The sequence below is a fragment of the Genypterus blacodes genome, unplaced genomic scaffold (genome assembly GCF_046128005.1).
Source record: "Genypterus blacodes isolate CSIRO-AG114 ecotype Tasmania unplaced genomic scaffold, CSIRO-AGI_Gbla_v1 ptg000012l_1, whole genome shotgun sequence".
NCBI classification, from domain to species: Eukaryota; Metazoa; Chordata; class Actinopteri; order Ophidiiformes; family Ophidiidae; genus Genypterus; species Genypterus blacodes.
In genome coordinates, this window is record NW_027466826.1 from 1,997,359 (window position 1) to 2,021,345 (window position 23,987).

Below are 23,987 nucleotides of genomic sequence, written 5' to 3' on the forward strand. Positions count from 1 at the left end.
CATCCAAGTATTAATATTCTCTGGCAGGAACGCGCAGCAGGAGAGAGATCAAAGACGTCTTATTTTAAATCCAGAGGCACAACCTAAATAAATGCATTATTACCCTGGGAGACATTTCCCCCCCTTTGTTGCAGGAGAGCTTGGTGTCTTTGTAAAAGTCCTTGTATCCTCTGCGCTCCCTCCGCCCACTCCCCTCCCAACGCCCACGCTCCTCTCCTCCGCTCTCATAACTCAGCTGTTACTTGGCAACATGGTCCCAGCTGGACCAGCATCAGTCACGTTGCCACAGCAACCCAACGCACACATGCAGACACGGTAAACATGTTGGTTTTAGTAGAAGCCGTCGCTACATGCAGCTCAGCCCACATGTGAATTCAGTCCTGACTGGGATATAGATCAATCAGAAAGGGACGCGGCTCCCGCAACGTAAACACAAACATCTGTGTTTATGTTCAAGCTGCAAAACACATTTGGGTTGTTTAGAAATGGTGAATATTCATTATTTATTATGCATCTTTCCTGATCTTTGAATCTGTCTTTCTGCTTGTATCCGTCTCATTAACTACATCCTGCGTTGCCGCATTCATTTCTAGACGAGCTGCGGGTCTCGGGGAACAATCCTCTCTTCGCCTCTCGCTCTGGGTAACTCTGTATCTGTCGTTATAGCAACCCGATCCATCATCTGCAGGGGGATCAATTGATTCATTATTGAGTGAGGCGCAGCCCCCTTTTCTGCTTCCAGTTCACGTCTACTTACTCTGTCTTCAAGCATCCATTATTGACGTCTAAGCCTGCCCACTCACTGGGCTGAAGAATAGGGAGCTGTCAAGCCTCCCTCATACAAATATGATTCAGTTTCTGCATTTTCTCTGGGAAAAGCTATTTGTTGATCCGTACAAAAGGAATAAAAACTGGAGCACGAGTCAGGTGGATTACTGATTTGTACAAGATGTTCTTTTCATTCGCTCGCACATATTGGTCAAATTCATGTGTAGGATACATGGACTTCATGATGAATCAGATGGTGCACATGTTGTCGCACATTTCCAGGAGGAAATCTGTAGATTGGCAACACGAAATTGTCCTCGGGCCCTTTTTCTCCACGTGTCGGCGAGGCTGTGAAGGAGGTGGAAGAATGAGGCGTGCCCGAGTGTGTGTGTGAGTGTGGGTGTGGGTGTATCGGAGAGTGTGTAGGTCTTTGTTGCGCAGACAAGATGAATTAGCATCAGCTGGAGCTTGAAAGACGAGGGGAAAATGTAAGGCGACACACATACTGTATCTTGCTGCAAACGCTGCTTTGTGGAGCAGGGCGTTTATAGCCACTGGGGAAGAGTTGCTTTGATGATATCCCCACTATTCCAGTCCTCCGTCGTGTGGCTGCACACCTAAGTAGAGCCCAGAGGCGCTGGAATGGGTGGGGAGCTCCAGCTTCCAGGAAGGAAAGCTTAGGGAAAGGAAAATGGGAAGACAAATGAATATTATTGGAAAATGTGTGCTAAATGGATGATGTCAGCTGCAGCACTTTGACATTTTAATGTCATCTCTCAGGGAATTACATCATTAGCCCTCTTTCCTGGCTTGGCTCTATGCTGGGAAACCTCCTAATGGATGTCAACAAGCTGTCCCACTGGAAGAATGGAGTGGGGGGTGAAGAAGCGTGTGTGTGTGTGCGTGTGCGTGTGTGTGTGTGTGTGTGTGTGTGTGTGTGTGTGTGTGTGTGTGTGTGTGTGTGTGTGTGTGTGCTGCTCCATTTCTCTAAGCTGTATGCAGCAAAGAGGGCCTCACACTGAGAGCATCGCCTCCGCACTAAAAGCCTTCGGCGCATTTCTCGCTTCAGGATGAACTCAATCTTCTGTCACGCGGTCGGTCCAGACGAAGTGCAATCATCTGTGAGCGCGACTCGTCAGCCGTCCCTTGTGGACGACCCCAGATGACCCCACGTGTAATGACCTGATAATGAAGTTGTTTGTTAATTATTCCATGCATTTATAATTACAGGAGCACATTGAGCTGGCAGCGTGCGAGTCGCCGCAACGATTGTGCGTCTTTCATTCTGTAAAGCTGACAGTGCTGCCACAGACAGTGCTGACACCCGGGGATCACATGCTGTATCCAGTAATTGATTCATTAATCATCTACAAGTCCATTAAATTAGATCAACTCCAGGAATGTAGATTATCCAGGAAGGAGGGGTGAAGAACTTTTCTGGTTGCCTCCACTTCTGGCCTTCTGACGAGGAAGAAGAAAACCACCATCAAAGCAGATATCAAACAGCCTTTTTATATGCAAATGCTAATTGTGCAGGTCTGTCATCTTCTCAGCTATACTCATCACATCACAGCGGTTGTATATAGATTCCAAACAGGGAGAGAAATCAAAGCTTTAGTGTGAAATAGGTCAGATGGAGAGTTATTCATAGCACTTCATTGATTCTCGGTCTCTGAAGCAAACTGTGCATTCGTTACTGTGAGCTTATACACCACTTCACTGGAAGATACCAAACAGAGGGAGGGAGCCACGCACCAGGGGGGGTGCCTGTAAATCAGTAGATACCATATATAGTGTATATGTAAGAGAATATTCCGGAAAATGGGAGGAAACAGCCATCACAGTATTTGCAAAGGAACCAGGATCCATTTTGGTAATAGAACTATAATCCCTGAACCATTTCGGATTCAAAGCTCTTGATTATTTTTCCACACTGCCATTAATTAAAGACATACAAGAATGGAATTATAAGTATTCCACCATTCTCTAAGTATATGATGTGTTGCGTAATCCTCCCATTGAGGCGGCACACTCCAGAAAGACTTTGAGATGTCTTCTCAAAGTGAATCACTATCTATTTCCAGTTTGCTATGTTTATCAAAACCCGTGAGGCAGCGCTGAGAGAAACTCCACATTTGAAAATCAAAGATCTCAATTCGCTTGAATGTGAGCCAGGAATTCGCTGAAGGATCCACGTAAGGAACCGTCGTGTGAGGCGATCAGTCGCTGCTCATTTCTTCTGCGCGTTTCTGAATCGAGGCTGCGAAGAAACGACATCGTCTAGGAGTGACAGCTGATTCCTACAAATATTTCACTGGTCTTACGGCGATAATGAATTCGGCTACACGCCGGATCAGCTGGGCCTTGAAGAGGATTTGGGGGTGGGGGGGTGGGGGAGTGAAAAGCAGGGATGAAGGACAGCACAGAGTGGCGTAGCTTGGCAGCTTGGGGGTCGGCGAACAATTTCAAAGGCTGACCGGTATTCTAAATGGATTGAGGGCAGAAAGAAGTCATAATTCCAAGAAGGATATAACGTCGGGACTAAAAGAGCTTCGGCGCCGGGCGTGAGAATCAGATGTCACGTATGATGTGGCTCCATTCTTCCCATCATCCTCTTGAGGACTTTCATTTGAGCGCCAAAGCACGACTTACTGTTATTATCTCACTGGATACTCGCCTGTAATCTCCCTCCCCACTTCATTGAGAAAAGCAGATTCGATGCGACAAATCCAAAGGCCCCAGATGACGAATAAGTCCAGACTTTGCCAGGATAAGTACGTCTCCCTCGCAGACCGGAGGCCTATTTCGCAATTTTCTACAGTTGAAACTTGTTTGACGTTGACGTGAAGGCTTAATGATGTATATACGCTGTGTAACTCGCCTGGCTTCGCTCTCACCCTCGCTCGAAAAGGGAGAAAATACAGACTTGAAGCGTTAAGAAGAGGAGCATGAAAGAGTCGGATTGATGATGGGGATCGATTTTCTCTTTCAAGCGTGTTTTCACTCTAATGCAGAACATCACAAACTGGGGGCCTTTAATGTGCGGAGGGGGGGGCGTCGCTTTTCATCCCGCTGAGATAAACAACATTCTCTGCCCCTGTCAAGTTATGAATTTACATGGCGCTCGGCTCCTCTGTCATCCCTCGCATGCATGAACAACACATCGAAACAAACACACATACATACATACACACGCTACACAGTGCAAAGGCGGTTACATAAACAGCACATACTTGTCATATAAATAGCGTGCATGAATGAATAAGATTAAACGAGCGGCGCAGATAAGCGACCCCCTCATGTGCTCGCTTCAGATTCAAATTTAGCTTTTGCGTAGGGAATTGATGAGGCGCGCGGCTCAAAGTCTTTCAAAAGACAGCGGTTACACAAGATGCAAAGGCGCCAAACGCACTTTGTAGTTCTCGGGTGAGCGAGTGGGTTGTAGCGAGCCAAGCTGCAGAGGGGTCACGTGGCAACGCAGCGCTGTAAAGGCTGATAAAATGAAATGAGAAAAAAGTTACACCAAGGTTACATAGCACGTAAAGGGGAGAGAGAGAGGGAGGGAGAGGGAGAGAGCGAGAGATTGCATTCGATGTAGTGGTGGGAGTTCAAGTTACTTTCATGTTTCAAGGTTAAGGTCCCTTTAAGATTCGTGCAGGAAAACAAAGCAGGTGTAGGAGAAGGAAAAGGAGAAGCTGGAGCAGTGAGGGAGACGAACACAGAGAGATAAGAGTTCATGTGTGAGAGTGTAAGTGAAGAGTTTCATCACGCCGACACGTTCGGCGAGGGAGACGAGTGACGAGGCTTTAAACAAAGATCATGTCACCGCTGATTATAGAGTAGTTCTTGTTTTGGAAGATGAAAAAGAAGAATCCTGGAGAAGAATAAGGGTAAAAAAAAAACATGCATTCAAAGGAAAAGAAGTGAATCTTTGTTGTAAAATGTACTTAGGTGTCGCACAAATGAAGATATTGAAGATATTTTCTACTGACAGAAGCAACAAAGAGAACAGAGGGAAGAGGGGGAAATAAAGGGCTGAAGGAAATAAACAAAGGAAGGAAAGGAGGAAGGAAGGAAACAATGAAAGCAGGAAGTGAGGCGGAAAATGGAGAAGGCAGGACAGAGAGATGACAGATATAACTTTAACACGCATGAAAAAACTTTGGATCTAATTTGATTAAAGAGATACGTTGATTATGTAAACAGATGGAGAGCTGCATCTGCACTTCCTCACCTGCTTGTACTTCCTCTTCAAACCCATCAAATGAAGCAACAAATCCTTTATATGTAGTGCACAACAGCATCAGAGCAAAGTGTGCGAGTACACATAAGGACGGAAGTTACATTTTAATCTGCTCTGTAAATACAAAGTCACCAAAAATGTTAATACTCTCGTATCACAAATAGTATTTTGAAGCAGAATACTCGATGAAATCTTCATCCCCGGGACTGAAAACATTAGATTCGCTGCAGCGGCACAACGTTGTTGCACGCGCTCCCTTTCATTATTGATGTGTGTCTGCTGGCGCTGGTAGGAGAGCGAGCGGGAACATGGAGGAAGTGGAGGATTGCAACACAGTGGTGGTGGAGGCCCCACATTCCCCAGGCAGCCTGGTAGCTATAGTACAGTGTGTACACCGCCCCCCTGAACCCCTCCTCCACACACACACACACACACACACACCCTCCTAGCTCCCAGCTTCCTGTGCAGCAACGTCGGGCCACACACCTCCCCCCCCCTCCCCCCTCCCACCTTCAGCACTTTACACACACACTCACACACACACACTCACACTCCTCGCCACCACCCTGCTCCAGATACATTATTTACACTCCTCCTCCCCCCTCCCTTCAGCTCAGCTCAAAAGAATCAGGGCAAAGGGAAATAACACCACTGTATAACCTCCCTCCCGACACACACACGTCGCACGTACACACACATTGAACCCCCCCCCCCCTTCTCTCTCTCTCATCCCCACCTCGGCTCGCTCCCTCGCTCTTTTTTTTCCTCTCTCGGCTCGACGTGGGATGGGAATACAGTGCAGAGGGGCCTGGGCTGCGACAATGGGAAACTCTGTGAGGCTCCAGCCCTCCATTAATCCCCCCTGACATGCCTCCTGAGGGCAGGGATTTGCTACAAGTCAATGCAGGAGACTTACAGTATGCAAAACAAGCCTGTCTGACTCTCATGATTTTCTCTGCTGCTGCACTGCACCCGCCTTCTGAGACAGGAAGGCACATCAGAGGGAAGCATGGGGAGGGAGAGAGAGGAGGGGAGGGGAGGGGGAATTACAGAGCACAGTCTGCTTGGTTAACCCTTTCCTCACCCTCCACCACTCCATTGTGTGCGTGTGCCACTTCCCTGTTTTTGTTTCATTCCTGGCCTACATCGCAGCGTAGATAACGCTGATGACAGACGACAGGATGAGAGAGATATTTTCTCTCCCCTGTTTCGCTCCGTCATTATGCGCCTTTGTGTCTCTCCATTCATGACACACGCAACACCAGCGTGTGTAACACAGACAGCCTCGTTAGCGGGCCTAAATATGAAAAGCCGCCCAGTGTAAACAGGAATTCACAGGTCGTGTGATGCACTCGCCGAGCGAAGAAGCGCTATTGAATTTCACTCTTATCAAGGATCTAGTGATGTGGAGATAGAGGCAGGGTGACATTGGAGAGAGGCTGCCAGAGTGGCTGGGTGGGGTGGGGTGTGTGTGTGTGTGTGTGTGTGTGTGTGTGTGTGTGTGTGTGGGGGGGGGGGGGGCTCTCCACACCCTGCAGCTCACACTTTACAGGGAATGTAAACAGCCCCGGCTGAACAGACAGGCTCAGACTACACATGGTGGCTGGGTAAAGTAAAGGGGAGAAAATGTGCAGGAAGAGAAAAAAGGGGCGGCGGGAGACGTTCAATTACCACAGGGGAGAGGAGCGCAGCGGAGAAATGGAAAAACAGATGACAATAAGGCTTTGCCCCGCAGAGGAAGAGAAATCCGGCAGGATTTGTTGCCTGCTTTAGATTCACGTGATTGGCTTCGCCGCCGCCTTCCCTCCCTCCTCCCCCCACCCCCCCCTCCCTCCTCACCCCGCTCTTTTTCCACCCATCCGCAGACCCTTTGAGATGGAAAAATGGGTCATCTGTGTGGAAGTTAATACTCTGAGCACGTACAGTGGGGCTTTATTTTTAGGACGTGCCTTGGAAAATTTTCTCCCCCCCCAACCTCCTCTTCACTGGTGAATGACACGGAGGCGGCGGGTAATTAATATACCGTGTTGCCGCGGCGCACGCAAGCAGCAGTGCTAAGCAGAGAGCAGCAGACTTTATTATGGCCGCTGGCACTGCCTGGACATGCATGGTCTCGTATTTCCTCCCTCCCTCCCTCCCTCCTCCGCCTGCCCTCGCCATGACAACGTACAGTAGGCCGCAGAGTGCCTCGGTCCGCTCGGGCACCAACAGCCATGACATCAGCAACTAGGCCACAGACATGGAGGCTCTGAGGCAGAAAAACAAGTGTTCAAAAAAACCGACACACACACACATGCACGCAGGAGGAGCCCAGGCCTCTGCATACACACTTGACACACTGAGAAATGGCTGCTCGGTGATAACACACGGAGGACCTTAAATCAAGACCCGTGTGGCAGAGCTACGTGAAGCTGCTATAGCAACTACACACAACAGAGCTATTTCAGACTCTGCTTAAGGTCCCAAACATGGCTGCTCCTATTCTACAAAACCAGAGAGCACAGTGATCTGTGTGTCTGTGTGTGTCTGTGTGTGTGTGTGTGTGTGTGTGTGTGCGTGTGTGTGTGAGACGCTCGCATACTGAGCAGTAATCAAGCTCGGATAGTCAAAGTCTCAAACTGTAATAACACAGCAAGATAATCAGTGGTGTAATTTGTTGACAGGATTTTCAGTAATGACTTACAGAGCTTAACTGATTATAATATTCCCAATACAACATTTGACATATGATCAGAATCCATGCAAACAAATGACAGCAGTAGTTGAGCGCTGGCATGTGTCGGGGAGCCGCTGCGTGTTTACCCTGGTTAGTGCTTCATCCCAGGATTCTAATGTCACATTCATTAACAGGTTAATTCCTGCACCTGTAATGAAAGGGTGGAGGGGTTGTAGTGAAGCAGGGGCATCTTTCATCACATGGAGATTAAAAAAAGATTAGGAACTATTAAAAATCACCTCTGGTAAGCACATGGTGCCTATGCTGCAGGCACTGCCATTGTTATTGCTGTCAACTGGAACTGCTCCCTCTCTCTCTCTTTGTCTCTCTCTCTCTCTCTTCCTCCATTCAGTTGCCTTTCATTGGCTGGAAGTAAACCCTGGAGCAACAGTGCCCCCTACTGCCAAATATGTCACCTACTCGCTTCCACATGGCCTGTTCCATCAGATATGAAGAGCTGACTCATAACTCATTCATATGCTGTAGACTCACATGCAGTCGGAACACGGCGTGTTTAAAGGGTGTTTGATCCCAATTAGAGACACAGAGCAGGTCCTCTGTCCAGTAAGGACAAACGTGGACATGGATTTGCTGTCTCGCTCCTGTTTGAAAGCTTAACAGCTCAATTATTCACCATGTCAGGTCGGGTTTTTAAGCTTTACTGTGTGGCTGGAGGCTTTCTTGGCAGGTAGTTAGGGAACTTGTCGAGTAGCCTTCAATGACGCCTCGTCTTCCTCAAGTCCGGTCCACAGGGGACGGAGTATGTCGCCAGTAACGGAGTGTTTATTTACAGGAGAAGCGGGCCAGAGGCATACTGTGGAGGGATCTGGCCCGGACCATGAACCTGTTCCTACGCCAGTGCCAGCAGCGCCACACAGCTCCAGTCTGACCTCCAACACAGTCTGTTATTTCTCTCCTCTGCCTCCCCAAAGGACAAATTAACAGTTCACTTCTTCAGGATACACACACACACACACACACACACACACAGAGACGCACGCACAGTCACACTCATTGCCAGACATCCCCGCAGGCCCCTTGACAGGCTTCTTCTTTCCACAAAATGGCAAAATAGCAGGAGTGCTGAATAAAGGGCTGTGGAGCGAGCACATGAGTTCATGGAAAATGGAACACTGTCTGCCATTTAGTCTTCGCTCGACATTTCTGGGCCACTGTTCAATTTTCATTTTTCATTCCTAATGTAGAAAAACTATTTTCCGCTGCACTCGTTTCCTGGCAACCTCAAGGACCAGAGCGCTGCGGCCAAAGCCCTTAGAAAAACAGCTGCAGACAGGGATAAAAATAATTACAGCTCTATTTGTCTTCCAAGAGAGACTTTCAAGCAGAGTTCCTCCCTTGCCTCCTTCCCTGCGCGCAGCTCCACTTTCTCCCTCTCACGTACAGTCAAGCCACTGTAGTTTGACAAGACTCCCACACAAGCTCTTATGTGTGAACATGCTGGCTGGAAACAGAAATCCCCCTAAACCAGCCATGTGAGCTTTTCCCTGGCAGCGTCTGTGTTGATGTTGACCACCATCAGGGTTTAAGCAGCACGATTACAGACCAACGCTTCAACACCTTAGTGCATTGTAATGCCATGGACCTGACTGCTGCAAATTCTAAACCCTTGCCTTCTAACACATCAGCCATAACATGCTCTGAGTCAACTTTGCTTTATGTTGCATAAAACTCCTTACTATTCATCATTGGGTTAGAACCATAACCTCCATTCAGAAAAACAAGCCATTTCAGCTTTTGCAGAGACACAAACTTCCCACTACTTCATTTCCTGTGCACCACTACTGCCATCTACTGGAGACTCGTGACACTGATTTTCATGCTTTATTGTTTAGATTTCAGTCAAAACGACATCCAGATTTACAACAGTGTAATATAAAAATAAATCTCAAAACAATCTCAGCAAATAATTGACAGTGATCTATAACCGGGTGACCTCTGACCTTACAGACGGCCAGGCAAGATTGACGAAAAGGCCACAAAAACAAAAAATCAGGTGTGTTTCTGCTCAGTGTAGACATTGCAAAGCACATTTCCTACATGTTTTAAGTGCACAAAAATATGTAACAAACATCTACATATTGCAAATAGTGTCTTTATTGAGCATAGAACATAAACACAGCAAACAAAACTAATGATTTAAGGGAAATAAATACAATAGTCCTGAAAGATGAAAGCTGGTAAGAGTCACAATGAGGAACTCGGAATGTTTTCATCATTTCAATGACCAAATGTCACCACATGGGTTTATAACTTCAAGCTGGATGTACTGCGGTGGTGGCAGAGGAGGAAGCTGTGATCTGAGCCCGATTCAGAACTCATGCACAATAGTGATACGTACCAAAACAACCCGTCAAGAATTAGTACACGAAACCACGCCACCGACTACCGGCGGCCGATTCACATCTCTCAATCTCATCCACACGCGGTCACTCCACATCGTCTTCGGTTAATGACTGAGAACTGACGAGTCTCTGCAAGACAAAGGGATTCCGTCAGGTCAATTACAAAAAGTTTGTTTGCGACCACTCATAAGCAGCAAACGCACAATTTATAGCACAATGAGATGTCTTAGAGGTGAAATAGCCCAGAGTAACTGACATATCTCTCAGCTTTGGATAATTCTAAGATTCCTCTTGCACCCTTTCTTGTCCCAGATAGTCACAGAGATTAACTGGGGGGTTTGTAAAGAGTGCTGAAGTGGCAATTGCGCACACGTGGTCTGACCTCACCTGGCTGATGGTGGGCAGCTTGGTCAGCAGCATTTGGAAGACCGGAGGTGGCAGAGTCTGCTGGAGCACCTGAAGCAGCTGCTGGGGTTGACCACACACTGCGATCGCATTGGTCAGGTGGTCCACGCCTTTCTCAAAGTCGCCTGGGAAACAGATGCATGTTACGATTGAAAATAACTTAGCAGTATTTTTAAATGAAATCAAGGAATTAATGCAACCGGCGTCTCCGGTGTATTAAGTGCTTCTGTAGTGTGTCTTCACCTTGTGAGAGCAGCTCCTCTCCCAGCTGGATCTCCTCCAGGAAGAACTTCTGCACGGCCTCCGCGTCCTTCAGGTCCGGCAGCTTCGAAGTCAACGACAAGTTAATTCTCAATTTGACTTTGACAAGAAAATCAAACCGTAATTACACCAACACGTCCTATTTAACCTACCTTTGCCAAGGGAGCATTCCAATTGGAGCCCTTCTTCTTCCTCCGGCCTGTGAGGAAGAAAATAACTTAGACTTGAGGTGGAACCCGACGAACATGCGGTTAGCTGTTAGCTTTAGCATGCTCGATGTTTTAGGGATGTTTCTTTGCCTGCTCTGACAAAAGTCTTTGCAAAAATAAGCAGAATAAGTAACAACGAATGTCGTCACGTCTCTACTAGTAAATTGGTTAAAAATAACGACATTATTGCCGTATCTTCCCCTCGAGTACGGAGCCCTCTGGCTCCCCACTCCTTACACTCTGCCGGCCACATGGCAACTGACCTACAGCCGGTGCCGCTCACTTCATATAGGCTAACTTCCTCCCCCCCAATGAGCCACTTACGTTCACGCAGCTTCTCCTTGAAGCCGGGGTCACTCCGCCGCTTCCGGTCAAAGTAAATACAGTAAGCAACGAACAGGCTCCCGCACAGCCCCGCCACGATGGCGCTCGTCCTCATTATTAAAACGATTTATAAGCACGATACGCAGCAGGCTAGCTAGCAAGCAGCTAGCGAGCTGCTGAGGAAGTGGCGAAAGGAAGTACGTAGTTCAGACGCGACGACAGCGCGCGGCAGTCTGCGTCACAGATATTACACGGTATAAATGCGACACGAACAGCTAGAATGGTTGCTGGAACGTAAAATGGTTTACTTATTTTTATCAGTGTAAGAATAATCGGTTAAAATGTATTGCAAACCCACAGATATACATTTATTTTATGGCAAATCTGGAAGACATTTTATTTTGTAATTTAATTTATTATGACCTCAGCTCGAGTTTTGTCGCATGTTTCCGGTGGTTGTCAATGATACTTTCAATACAGTTAGATTCACTTTACATAGAAAAATGAGATTGTTGGAAATAAAAAAATCCAATGTATGGGTATTTATGACATATTACACACTATATAATGGATTATTTGTTATTCCTGCATATACATATAACAAAGCCCTGGAGGTTCCCCAGAAATTGAGCCTCAACTTAATGGAATGTATTGTTGGGAAATGTATTTAACAAAATACAATAAATAACATCAGTTATGAAATGATAAATGTTGACTGCTTTGGTATGTTGCAAGTTTCTATTGAACATGTTTCAGTTGCAGACATAGAAACAGAGACAGTGAATACTTCACAAACTATGGCATTTATTTAAAACAGAGGCTTCTGTTTTGCTTACATTTTTTACAATAAATTACACAATAACCATCATCAGATGAGCCTAATAAATACTATTGAGCATTTTTCAATAAGCTCCTTTAACTTTCTCTTAGTCTATGAACCATTTTCCATACAGGTTCATACCGCCATATACAGGTTGGAAAATAGTTCAGCCGCATCCAAAACCACCATTCTTCTCTTACAAGCACAAGCTATAGGAAAACAAAACAGAATACAAACTAAAGCAAAACATGACATTAAAAAAGAAAAAAAAACATTGATGAAAGAGGCTGAACAAAACATTAACGCAAACAAATAGATCTGTTCCTATAAGGGAACAAGAATGAGGACAAAGGAGGGGGGACAGACATGCTTTAACCCTCAGTATTTACACTCAAACTACAGTTAAAACCATAAAACTGTCTGTACAGAAAAGTACATGTTATCAACAGTGCAAGATATTAAATAGCTTGACTCAAAACACTTCTCAATATACAAATGTATAACAAAAGCATACAATTACATACAGGTGCCAAACAAAACAGAACTTCAGGTTATCATACAGTAGGGAGTCTATACAAAGGAAACACTGGAGATGTCTTCAGAAATGTATACAGATACGTCCATTTATGATATAAATGCACATTTACAATATCTTTACCATTACTCTGGTCATAGTACATGAAACAGAACCAAATGTTTTTTGGTAGGGGGTGAGTATGTGAGGAAGTCTTTGTTTCAAATACATGACAAGACAGCTGGCTTGTCATTACTGATCAGAAGTAAAACTCCATGGAAATGCAAAAAAAGCACGCTTTGCTTTGTTTAGTGAACGCAATGGATTCTTAACAAATTAACTGCAGTTTGTTTGGAACACGACAACTGTGATTTAGTTCAATTTGTTTGTGGTGCGGTACACAGTGAATGCTGTAAATACCTTGCATGGTTGCCTTAACGTTGACTTGATCCAGTTACAGGTGTTCTGAAGCGAAAATGGACTGGGTGGATTAAAAGAATGAAAACACACATGGGCACTGAAAAGGCTGAACTGAAGAAATGTAACCATTGCAATTCTCAACTGCCATCATTGCACATTATATACTGCCAAACTTAACAGTTATACCCAGGCTGGATGAGTATTCAGTAGTAGATAACAGGTGGTAAAGTACAGGAGTTCTGCTTCATTGCTGACAATTATATTTCTTAAATATTACCATCTATGCTGATAGAAACCAATCGTATCCGTCAGATACAGCCTTTCACTGCCTGCTCATTCATACGGTATTCTTCAGTCTTTTTGGGTGACCCTCAAACCCTCTGATCTGATAACAGGACCAAGAAAAAGTGTGGTCCTGTCTCAAAGTGCCCCGTAGAAAAGAACAAGAAGGCACTACAGAATCATTCTGGATTCATCCGCTGTGGATGTGGGTGGAGCCTATCCTTCACATCTTTATGACTCAATGCAAACATGTACAGGATCCTGTACTTGTGAGGAGCATATATCAACCACTTGAGCTTTATTGACCATATGAAGGCCTTAATAATGAGAGTGGACAGAGAAACTTAGCAAAGTTACATTAAGTGTCCCCTTAATGCCAATGTGGCAGTTCCTCTGAATTCCCCATAATAAAACGGCACGCACAAGCTGTGCCATGTTGGGCTATGAGGACAGAGCGCAGAGGGGTCTCCACTGGGTGTCGTCCCTAAGCAATATCTCTTTATCAAATGGAAACAATTATTGCTTGCAAAAACAATTCTTATAAATGTATAATTAAGGAAAACGCAAAAGACAATTTTGCATTTTTTTGACAAATCATCCCCCTAAACAATCTTCATAAAAGTGCACTTAAGTGCCATTAGCTTGCCAAGGAAACAGTTGTCAATAGAAAATAGTGCTTGTTTCTTATTTTTTGTCTCTGGTCTGGTTTTTGTGCCCCAGTAGTTACAGTATGTAGGTTGACTTGTCTGTTCTGTTGGAAGGGAATGGGGGCCGTGACCCCAGGGTGCTGGTTAAGTGCTTCGTGCGGTGCCTCCTCCTTGGCAGATCCTGTCACCTGCACTCCACTGATACCCCAGAGTTCTGTGAGGAGGAGGACGACGATGAGGATGAGACCGGCGGGTCCGCCAAGGTCAGCATGACCGCTGCCGTCAATGAGCTAGAGGACGGTGAGGAGGATGACGAGGACGAGGATGAAGCAGCCACCGTGCCTGCTGAACACAACAGAACAGAACAGAAGCAGTGTTTGGTTAAGATGGGCTCTGAGACCACACAGGCTCCTGGTTACTGCCGTCGGCGCTACATTGTTAATAATACAAAGAGCGGACTCACTTTCTCGTTCCTTCTTTTTCAGACGTTTCCGTCTCCGGTCAATAGAGGCCACCTCAGATTTGAGGGAGAGGTAGTGGTTCCTGATGTCTTGTAGCTTCTCCTGAAGAAAGGAGATCCTCTCTAGGCTGCTCATCTTCTCCAGGTCGGCTAGATAGAGCATGAAACAGCAAATTACACAAAAGACCCAACATGTGTGTATGCCAGATCTAATTAGTAAAAGTAAAATGAACTAATCTTCGGTCAGGATTGTGCAGAACAGCACCATACACTTACTCATCTGGAAGCTCCACTTGTAGATGCGTGGCGTTCTCCCGTGGTGCTCGCGGTGCAGCACGTGGTCATGGTCGCTCTGCTTGTGGTACTTATGGCTCGAAGGAGGCGATCGTCCGGGACACTTGGGCGAGGCGGTGGCGGTGGCCTTCACGTCCGACGTGTTGCTCTTGGAAGCGGCGGCTTTGGCGGCGCCCTCGATGACGGACTGGTCCTCGCTGTCGCTGCTGTGGGCTGGAGAGGAGCAGAGGGGAAGAAATTAGATAACTTGTGATTTGCATTCTACATCTAGGTACTTCAGTGTCAAAAACTCAGTGAGTGTGAAATGTAACTGTTACAGCCTGCCAATGCAGTTCTATGGTTCTTCTTACCCGCTTTCCGGTTCTTTTTGGGAGGCACACCCAGACTCTTGCGGTTTGGCTTCGGTTTCTTTGAGGCTCCACCTGTTTGTGATTCCTTTTGCCGTTTCTGAGCCCCAGATGCTACAAAGAAAACAGACAGACCGCAAAAGTACATCAAAATAAGAGATTGTCAAACACAGAGAGCACTTAGTCATGTTCACATGTCAATATTTATACCTTTGGACTTCTGCTCGTTTTCTTGCTGGCAGCTGTTGCTCAGCTCGAGACTGCAGTTGCTGTTGCTGTTGCAGGAGGGACTGGCAGCGAACACTTTGGAGGGGGAGCCTGCACCTTCGTCCTGGGGAAGGTCCTGCAGCTCCCCGCCCAGGCTTTCCACTTCCACGGTGCTGCTGTCAGTCTCACTGCGCCCACCCGCCGGTTCTTCTTGTATGGGTCCTAGAGGAGCCGTGGCAGAGGCCGGTTCGGAGGGCAAGGCGGGCTCTATGGATGGCGGAGGGGAGGAAGGCGGTGCTTGGCTGGGGTCTTCTGTAGTGCTGCCCCCGCCTGACGGGGACTCGGGCGTGGTCGGTGGCGTGTTGAGGACAGAGTTGCTCCCGCTGCTGGGAAATTCTTGCAGTTTGTCAGTCTCCATCTGCTCCTCGAGGGCCTCCTCCTCTGGGCCTCCGTCCTGCTCGGCTCGAGGCTCCTCCAGGCATGAGGACACAGGTGCTGGAGGAGAATTCGCAGCCTCTGTGTCCGAGTCAGAGAACAGCTCCTTCAGGGTCTTCTTCGGCCACTGGGCCTGGATGCTGGACCACACGTCCTTTTGCCCCTTAGAGCGGACAGCCGGCCTTTCCTCTGCGTTCCCAGATACCTTCGCCCTCTTCTCAGGAATTTCCCAGAAACCAGCGGATCGACTAGCTTTGGTCTTCTCCTTCATGCCGTTGTACTTTTTGGATGAGGAACCTTTGGTTTTTGAGCGTCTTCGCTCGCTGCCCTCAGCCTGAGACTCGGCGTGCGGCGCCGTGTCATCGTCTGAGCTGCTGCTGGAGGACGCTACCCTCTCGTCCACAGGACCGGCGCCTTTCTCTTCTAATTTCCTTGGAGACCCTCCGGGCAACCAGTCTGCACTCCTGGTGTTCCTGGTCTTAGCTTTCGATGGCCCTTTTGAGGTTCTCTCTGTCGCACCATCAGACTTCCTCTTCCTGGTGCTTGCTTCTCCCTCTAACTCCGGTTGGCTTCTGTGCTTTGCCACGTCTGGACCCTCCGGACTGACAAAACTTGGATTCTTTCCTGAGATTGCAGATGATTTGGATGCTTCTGGGGGGGGCCCGCTCTCCCATTTCTCCGATGTCTGCGGTGACTCTGGCGGGCCCTTTCTAAGGCTGCTGCGGCAACCCGGGCGATCGTCCTCATCTTGCTCCCTTTCATCATCCTCGTGCTCACTTTCGTCTGTGGAAATCTCAGAAGCTGAGGCAAACAAGACAAGACAGAATTTCCGTTAGTTCCCGCAGAGCAACATGCAATCGGCCAGTTCAGAGTAAGACACAGTCCTAATCACTGGAAGAGCGAAAGACGGCAACGCGTTTTGAGGGTTGCTACCTTGCAAGCCATTGAGGATAGAGGTAATTTCTATAGACTTGACTGAAGACTGCGGAGTCCCTTTGTCCTCACCCTCGTCCATCTTGGAAAAGACATCCTGACTCAGGCCGCATTTCGTGCGCGGGACACGGTTACTGTTGGACCCCGGGCCCAGATCGTCTCTGTCGCCGAGCCTCTCCAGCCTGTCTCGCTCCCGCTCCGCTTTGTTCTGTCGGAATTGCAACATGATAACAGGTTTTAACGTCACACCGTCAAAGTCAGTGGAAATTTTAATAAAAGGAAGCGTAAACTCAGCGTGGCCCCGTACCTTTATTTTTTTGCGGTGCTTTATTTTTGGTACGTTCTTATTAGCCGGGCGAACAATCTTGTCTGCCTTGATCCACTCGTCATATCTAAAGACAAATACAAAGAACAGGAGACAGTTTCACAATTGGGCTCTTTCACGGCGGCGCTCAAAAACATTCTCTCACACCACCCACCACACACTGACACCTCTACTGTCTGACCCCAACGTGTTGCTGTGACACAATAAGCCTCAACAGCAAACAAAGAAACCCAGTGGTGTTTATGTGGGGGAAAAGACAAACCTTTACGATGAGGAAAGAAATATTTAAAAACCAACCACCACACAAATCATGTTCTACAAAGCCCCAACAGTACCGAGGGTTCTACTTGGGTCATATGGAGAAAATGAAAAGTTTCACGACATCACACACGACAGACACAATGCAGAGAACATCCCTCTGTCTTTGATAGAGTGCTAGAGGACCACACAACAACAGTGAGACAATGAAATGCATAAACTGATTTCACGAGTTAACCTCAGTGTCATGGTACCCTAACACTCTACTTGATACTGCATTAACCCTGACCCATTGGGGGAGGAGGGGGGAGGGGTTGAGAGGTAGAGGTGAGTGTAGCAGCACTTTGGTTGGCCTATTCTCCAATGTTCTGTGGGGGAATTTGGGGGTTTACAGCTGGGTTCAAATCCAGCCTGCCTGTGGACTTTTTTTTTGTTGTTGAGACAGACAGCAAAAAGGGGGAGGGAGACAGACAGGGGGGATTCAGAGAAGCTGAGGAATGTTCCAACATCAACCCAAATGCTCAATGCTGTTTCTGCCACTAGATGGCTCAGTGTTAACCGTGATCAGAGTCCGGACCATGGGATCAGATCGAGATGAAGCAGAATTGTGAAGGAGGGATGTATCAGTTACAGAAGCAAGGGGGTATGGGGAGGTGGGGGATTAGGGGGGCACCTGTGTAGCGGTGCGCCCCTTGAGCTGAATTGGAGGTAAAGAGATGTCTATTTTTTTTTTGTTTGGGTGAATAGAGACGTTAGGTGATTCTCCCCAGGTCCTGCCTTACCTGACGTTCCAGCCACAGTAGTGCACCAGGTAGAGCACCTCTCCCCCCTCCACGTCTGCCTCTTTCACAGTGGCCTCGTACGTCTTCAGATTGCGGCCTCGCCCATACCTCACCTGCACCTTCATCCCCGGGGGGTAACACTCAAACTCCTCCCCTTCCTCCCCCTCCTGACTGCTGTCATCCCTGCAAGAAAGACAGTTCAGCACTTCCTGACCCTAGACTGCCCCGATGAACACCACAGCCCCGCCCTCGCCCGCCCTCCTCGCTGGCTGCACGCTAGCGAGCCCCGCTTACCTCACACTGGCCTGCCCTGTCCCGTTACAATAGCGGGCCCTTAACTCTAAAGTATCATTTTCCTCCTCCTCAGTGTCTGTCTGATAGGAAGTACCCATAAACTTGCTGTTAAAACCTCTCATAACCCTAATCAATATAACCTACAACAACCTGAACAACTCAATCATTAACAGTAAACCTATCAAAGAACATTACAACATGAAGTGATTCGGCAATTGATACATAATTCGTTCATGAATTGCATGGGAAATAACACTGCCCTAACTACTGTTATTTAGGCAAGGCTGTCTAACCCTACACCCACACGGCACATGTAAGATTCTCACTCACACACACACACACACAGACACACACACACACACACACTGACAGGCAAAACGGCCACAAGGAGGAGCTAGTGGGGAACAGTCAGGAGGTGTCAAAGCTGGAGGGGAGTGGAGGAGTGCCAGTAAAGTGGTTTAGGCACAGGGACCACAGTGGCAGGTTAGCACGGCAAAGCGCAACTTGGCAAGACGGCACAGCAACTTCAAGCAAGACTAGAGTATTGGAAGGAAGCACAGCTGCAAGACCCAATTTGGTCTGCTGCCACAAAGAGAAAGCGACGAAAACAATGCTCCGCACAATCCCTCTCGCAACCGTTGCAGGTTCTGCTGAAAGCAGATAGACCGCAAGCTACGACGGGGAAAGAAGTACTTATTTCTGCAACAGACCAAGTGTGACAATTGGAGGAAATGCCAGGGACGCGACAAGACTTTAAAAATCCCAAATTATTTCAAAAACTCACTGCATGTGACTTTGGCAAATCGGTTGGTTGTGGAAAGACAAAACAAATAACCAACAGCAGGCGACGTCAAACAATGACATCAACGCTCCCAGCGAAACGTTGTCAGCGTGCAATCCAATGTATTTGGCCGATGTCATGGCTGGAGTGTGTGTGTGTGTGTGGGGGGGTGGGTGGTTGTGTGTGTGTGCTGCACACTTTCCAGGCGAGGCAGAGAAGAGCTTATAATCAGAACAAGCATATGAAGGAGCTTACAGTTACAATATTTATCAACTAAGCATTCATGGAGTTCCCCAAGCATACATCAGTAATTAAATAAAAAGCAGATCGTTTCCATCTAAGCACAATTGTAAAAGTGACTGTGGAAAGAAAACGTGATCTCCTTACACGCCTCCGGGTCCCATCCAGATGATGGGCTGTAAATGTCAAACCTTGGATATGATCGATGAAGCTCAGATCAGATCAGCCTGACGCTCCTTCATAAACCCTTCACACTGCCACAACGACAGCAAAAGGACTTCTGATAGGAAACTTCCCAAATCTCTGTAAGTCCCGAGTCCAATCCTCAGATGTGCCCGAGCTTAGCCGAATCAATCCAGAGCCGGCGTCACTAAGAGAGACAGCGCGACTTGGGAGAGAACGCTTGAGGTTGAAGATTTCACCGTCCCTTCAACCTGACAAATGACAAACTACTACAGTGGGGCACAGTGAGTATTTTGAGTTTACGTCTGTTAAATGCAGCACTGCCACTGGCCATTTCCCAGAGGCGCTGTGGCCTGTCAAATTGTGATAAGAAACTGGAGAGTGAGGAAGCCCAGGCTGGATCTAAACTAGACAGACACCCGCTGATCTAAGTGGACAAAAGGCATCTCACCGAGACGGGACCATTCAACTGCTCGGAACACTCAGTCAACACTGTGGAACATTTGCAAAATGTCCCAAATGTCCCACCGGCTGCTGTCGCTAAGCTGCTATCTTACATCTATGTTGTGATGCACTAAACACTCACACCGACATGGAACATTTAACAAAAGCTGAACATCAAAAAGCCACAAAAGTGAAAAGAATGACGAGGGAGAGGTAGAGGGACAGCGAGAGATCGACAGGAGAGCACAAATGGCGTCAGAGAGAGAGAGATAGAGAGAGAGAGAGAGAGAGAGATCAGGGGGGAAAGAGCAGAAAATCAACAAGAGCACAGGCTTGTTTTTTTTGGCTGCGAGCATTGGGTGAGCGAACCCCGGCCACGGACTGACAGCCGCAGCGAGAGTGACAAGACGAGAGAATCACAGAGAGGAGAAGAGATGGACAGAGACGGGGAGCGAGAGAAAGAGAGAGAGAGAGAGAGAGCAGCACTACAAGCCATCGGAGAGGCAGCAGTCAGGCTTTGACGCTCTGAAATGTCTCTGCCGGCTGTCGCCGACGAAGCCAGAGGAGAAATAATAATAGCACAGAGGGCAGGTAGTGAGAGCCGGGAGTGTGAGCGAGCGGGAGAGCGAGAGAGCGAGAGAGCGAGAGAGCGACAGAGTAACAGAGTGAGAGCTTTCCATTTTCTCTGGCTAGTGTGGTTAGCAGGTAGAGCAGAATTGGTAGTACTGAGGTGTTGGTATGGACCTCTAGCTGCTCCTCATCTGTTCACATTCACATTTACACTGCCACTCAGGGCCATCAAAGCCCCTTGAGTCCATCTTTGTCCATCACTGTGGGGCCAATCCAGGGGGAGATTTGTATTTTTTAATTTTATATATTTTTTTTTAAACAGATGCCAAATTGGGATCAACAGAGAGAATGGTGCTGTGGGATATTACCACCCTGCGGATGGAGCGTTCCTCTAGGCCACCTACCCAGAGTTGTCCTTGCTCTCCTGCTCCTCGTCGGGCTCCGGCTTCACACCGTCGCCTCCGAGGCGACCCATCGATGAGCCCTCGTCTGCATCGCCCATGTGGGGACCCTCGTCTTCGTTGTCGTCGTCGTCATCGTCGTCATGATTGCCGTTGTTCTTGCCTTCGGCCTTCGGCGGTTCGGACTCCATTTTGTTCTTTGTCGAGTCGCTTTTCTCCTCCTGGGGGAGGAAGGATGTGGCGACGCTTTTAATATAACACACACATCAAAGCTTTTCTTTTTGGAATGTATGTGAATGAGAAACGTGTCTGTGGCGTGTGGGTGTGACGATTAGCACGTTAGGAGGAGGCGCACCTTGCAGATTGCGGGTTCCACGTCCAGTTGGGCTTTTCGGTCTTCACCGGAGCTGGACGCCGCCGGAACTGTGGGTTCCACCTCCTGCTCGGGCTTCACCTCCGGCTTGGGTGCCTGCTTCAAAGGGAGGTCCATCCGGAAGGTGATGGCCGTGGAGGTGCAGTACTCCTCAAATCCATACAAGTACCTGCATGATAACACGTCGTCATTCGCAAACGCTTTCAAGAGGAGGCCTGCATCCAATTCTCGACATTCCCGATTCCCAAAGTTCAATTTGGATAGATTGTGACTCAATTTGTTCTTGAGGTTCTAAAAAAAAGGAGGCTGTCAAAAGTAGTACAAAAACAAATACCGACCTACAAAGAAATAGCAAAACACACTACAAGCTGCATGTCAAAAAAAGACAGAACTTCTAAAAAGACCAAACAACAAAGACTTCTTTTGCCTAAAACTGTTGAAAAAGGAGACAAGAGTGCGAGTGCGTACTTGCGGTAGGCACATTTGACATTGTAGCCAGCAGCTGAATTGAGCACAGGGATTCCCAGATCCTGGTAGACTTGCTTCCAAACTGAGCCGCTCTCGATCTGATAAAACATGGCGAGAGGGGAAGACGAGTCAGTCAACATCACAAACTGAACAAAGCCGGGGAGCAAAAATCTACGCCGACGCTGAAATAATCCCTGCGTCGATTGTGGCACTCACTTTGTCAAAGCCTCCCAGTTTGTTCACGAGCCTGTAGAGCTTGAAGAGATTGAGGTTCCTATAGCCCAGCACGGGCCGCTTGTTGATTGGAGTTCCTGAGGAGGAGAAACATGGCTTAGAAAAACTGCTTATGTGACTGAGTGAACGTGTTAAAGTATTAGCAAACAAAGGGATCTACATTTTCAACTCGCAGAACAAAACTACAAGTGAAGATTTTGTACGGGGAAAGAATTGCAGCCATGAGCAAAAGCCTGAGTCGTTAGAGAGCAAAACTCCACCAAGGCCGAACAAGCCTACACTTGTTAATAAGAGGCCTTAAGAGAAAGATACATTTATGCCTAAAACAATCTATATGTACATTCAAATTTCACAAAAATATTGTCAACTGTTTAATCTTCAATCAGGTTCAAAGTTCAACAACCAAACCAACCGACCGCCTGCTGTGAGTGAAACTATAACCTCCAGGTAAGAAAATAGGATTAGAACAAAGGTTTATTGCGTATTTGTATTCTTTTTCAAAAGGTCTTTTAATTAACCAATTATCACTCAAAGTAAAAAAAAGAAATCTGTTGAACCCGCTGACTTTTCTCACAGCTGCATAAAGAGAGAAACCCCAGAGATGTGTGTCTGATGGTGTAAAAGGCGATGTTTTGGAAATGACAGTGGGCTCTCACCTCTGTCCTCCATGAACTTGTACAGCTGCTGCAGAAAGTTTTCCCTCTCCTCTGGGAACGGCTCCACCTCCTCCTGCAGACGGGAAACAACACGGGTTGAATATCGTTTTTCGCTCGGAGGACAGAAGGACGGTGACGCGGCTGCGCGAATGCGAAAATTACCTCCTCCTCCCCGCCGCTGGCGTCTTCCTCCTGATCGTCCTCTTCGTCGTCATCCTCCTCTTCACTGCTAGAGCTCTCCTCTTTCACCTCTGTCTTCCAGGAGCTGGGCACCGCCAAGTGCTGCTGGAACTCCAAGGCTGCATCCAACGCTGCAGATCACAGACATGCAGAATTACATAAATGCGCTGTAGCACAAAAGAGCTACTGATGCAGTTAAGCATTCTAGTGCAAAAGGAAACCACTGCCCACAGTTTTGGTGCCAAGCTTAGTATTTCAGTTGATCCCAGAGTCTGATCACGATACAAAGCAACATTTTGCTAACTCAAGGAGCAGCAGTTATGGTAGGGAGCAGCCTGAATCGCTGTGAAGAACTGCAGCAGCAAACCCAGAGCAGCAGATTCATTCAGCCACAGTATCACAGGTGGGTTTAAGTGGCATCTAACCACCTCGGCAGATGCTGGTTTTACGCTTTTGCAAAACACAAAATACCACAGATGTGAGTCATCTAACCGTGAATACATGAATACAAAAACAATGTAATTATAAAAGAGTACGAGCAAAACAGCAGAAAATGAGGGCGCTTTATAAAAAGCCTGGTGAGGACTTCAAATAAAAATAGACTCCACAGTGACAGGAGCTCGCCACTGCTGTATTCCTCACAGCCAAACAAAACTTCTCATTCTTCGGTCTGTCGTGCTGCAGCCCACTCTGGGACTATTTTCTGCCAAGTGTGTTCGTTCACACACACACACGCTCACATACACCAATGACACGGACCGACCTGCAGATCTCGGCTGCTTGCGCTCCAGTAGAGTAAACTTACCTGGTTTGAGGCCTGCGTCTGTTTTCGGAGGACAATCGCCGTTCATCTCGCGGACGTCCTTTCGCTGCACCATGTTACTGCAACATAAAGGATGAGTGTTTGAGATTGTGCACAAGTGGTATAACTAAGCAAAGATTCATTTGTGTCAAGGTCTTGTTTTGGTTCATTCATTTGACATCTTTGGAAGTATACTGCTTAAGTAACTAACAGACTCTGGAGACACCTGTAGATCTAATTGGCAATGTACACACATCTACACATCTAACCTGCTCTATGTTGCTCCTTGAAAGCAATTTATCTCCACAAATTATGGTTGCCAAATTGAAGAGCGAGTCCACTGAAGAA

The 23,987-nt window shown here is 47.4% G+C and overlaps 2 protein-coding genes and 1 non-coding gene across 6 annotated transcripts in view; all 3 read right to left on the reverse strand.

Annotated features, from left to right (window-relative positions):
- Positions 1-9,550: 9,550 nt before the first annotated feature.
- Positions 9,551-11,466, reverse strand: tomm20a (translocase of outer mitochondrial membrane 20). Its single transcript, XM_076166632.1, has 5 exons — positions 11,290-11,466; positions 10,909-10,955; positions 10,739-10,820; positions 10,478-10,620; positions 9,551-10,219 (listed from the first exon to the last, which is right to left on the reverse strand). Exons 1-5 carry the CDS (start codon positions 11,402-11,404, stop codon positions 10,175-10,177), a joined length of 432 nt encoding a protein of 143 aa, XP_076022747.1. The 5' UTR covers positions 11,405-11,466; the 3' UTR covers positions 9,551-10,174.
- LOC143013238 (small nucleolar RNA SNORA14) lies at positions 10,310-10,443 on the reverse strand. Its single transcript, XR_012965124.1, has one exon. It is a non-coding gene; the product is annotated as a small nucleolar RNA SNORA14 (small nucleolar RNA).
- Positions 11,467-12,073: 607 nt separating the features above from the next.
- The window catches only part of arid4b (AT-rich interaction domain 4B), a 34,907-nt gene continuing 22,993 nt past the window's right edge, over positions 12,074-23,987 (reverse strand). The window contains exons 10-24 of one of the 4 annotated variants that reach the window (XM_076162836.1): positions 23,643-23,719; positions 22,820-22,968; positions 22,658-22,730; positions 21,984-22,078; positions 21,768-21,865; positions 21,282-21,468; positions 20,930-21,147; positions 18,014-18,196; positions 16,956-17,040; positions 16,721-16,856; positions 15,284-16,516; positions 15,077-15,187; positions 14,709-14,939; positions 14,436-14,582; positions 12,074-14,317 (exon numbers count right to left, since the gene is read on the reverse strand). In XM_076162836.1, the coding sequence (XP_076018951.1) occupies positions 14,157-14,317; positions 14,436-14,582; positions 14,709-14,939; positions 15,077-15,187; positions 15,284-16,516; positions 16,721-16,856; positions 16,956-17,040; positions 18,014-18,196; positions 20,930-21,147; positions 21,282-21,468; positions 21,768-21,865; positions 21,984-22,078; positions 22,658-22,730; positions 22,820-22,968; positions 23,643-23,719 (3,184 nt within the window). In that variant the 3' untranslated portion in view covers positions 12,074-14,156. Of the gene's footprint in view, positions 14,318-14,435; positions 14,583-14,708; positions 14,940-15,076; positions 15,188-15,283; positions 16,517-16,648; positions 16,857-16,955; positions 17,041-18,013; positions 18,197-20,929; positions 21,148-21,281; positions 21,469-21,767; positions 21,866-21,983; positions 22,079-22,657; positions 22,731-22,819; positions 22,969-23,642; positions 23,720-23,987 lie in introns of all 4 variants that reach the window. The other 3 variants (XM_076162827.1, XM_076162818.1, XM_076162843.1) reach the window with 3 other exon arrangements.

Excerpts from the sequence above, each read along its gene's own strand:
- tomm20a (XM_076166632.1), bottom strand. The coding sequence starts at position 11,404 with ATGAGGACGAGCGCCATCGTGGCGGGGCTGTGCGGGAGCCTGTTCGTT. Across the intron at positions 10,821-10,908 it reads GGAATGCTCCCTTGGCAAAG|CTGCCGGACCTGAAGGACGC; the intron begins GTAGGTTAAATA and ends TTGACTTCGAAG. Across the intron at positions 10,621-10,738 it reads AGAGGAGCTGCTCTCACAAG|GCGACTTTGAGAAAGGCGTG; the intron begins GTGAAGACACAC and ends TCTGTTTCCCAG.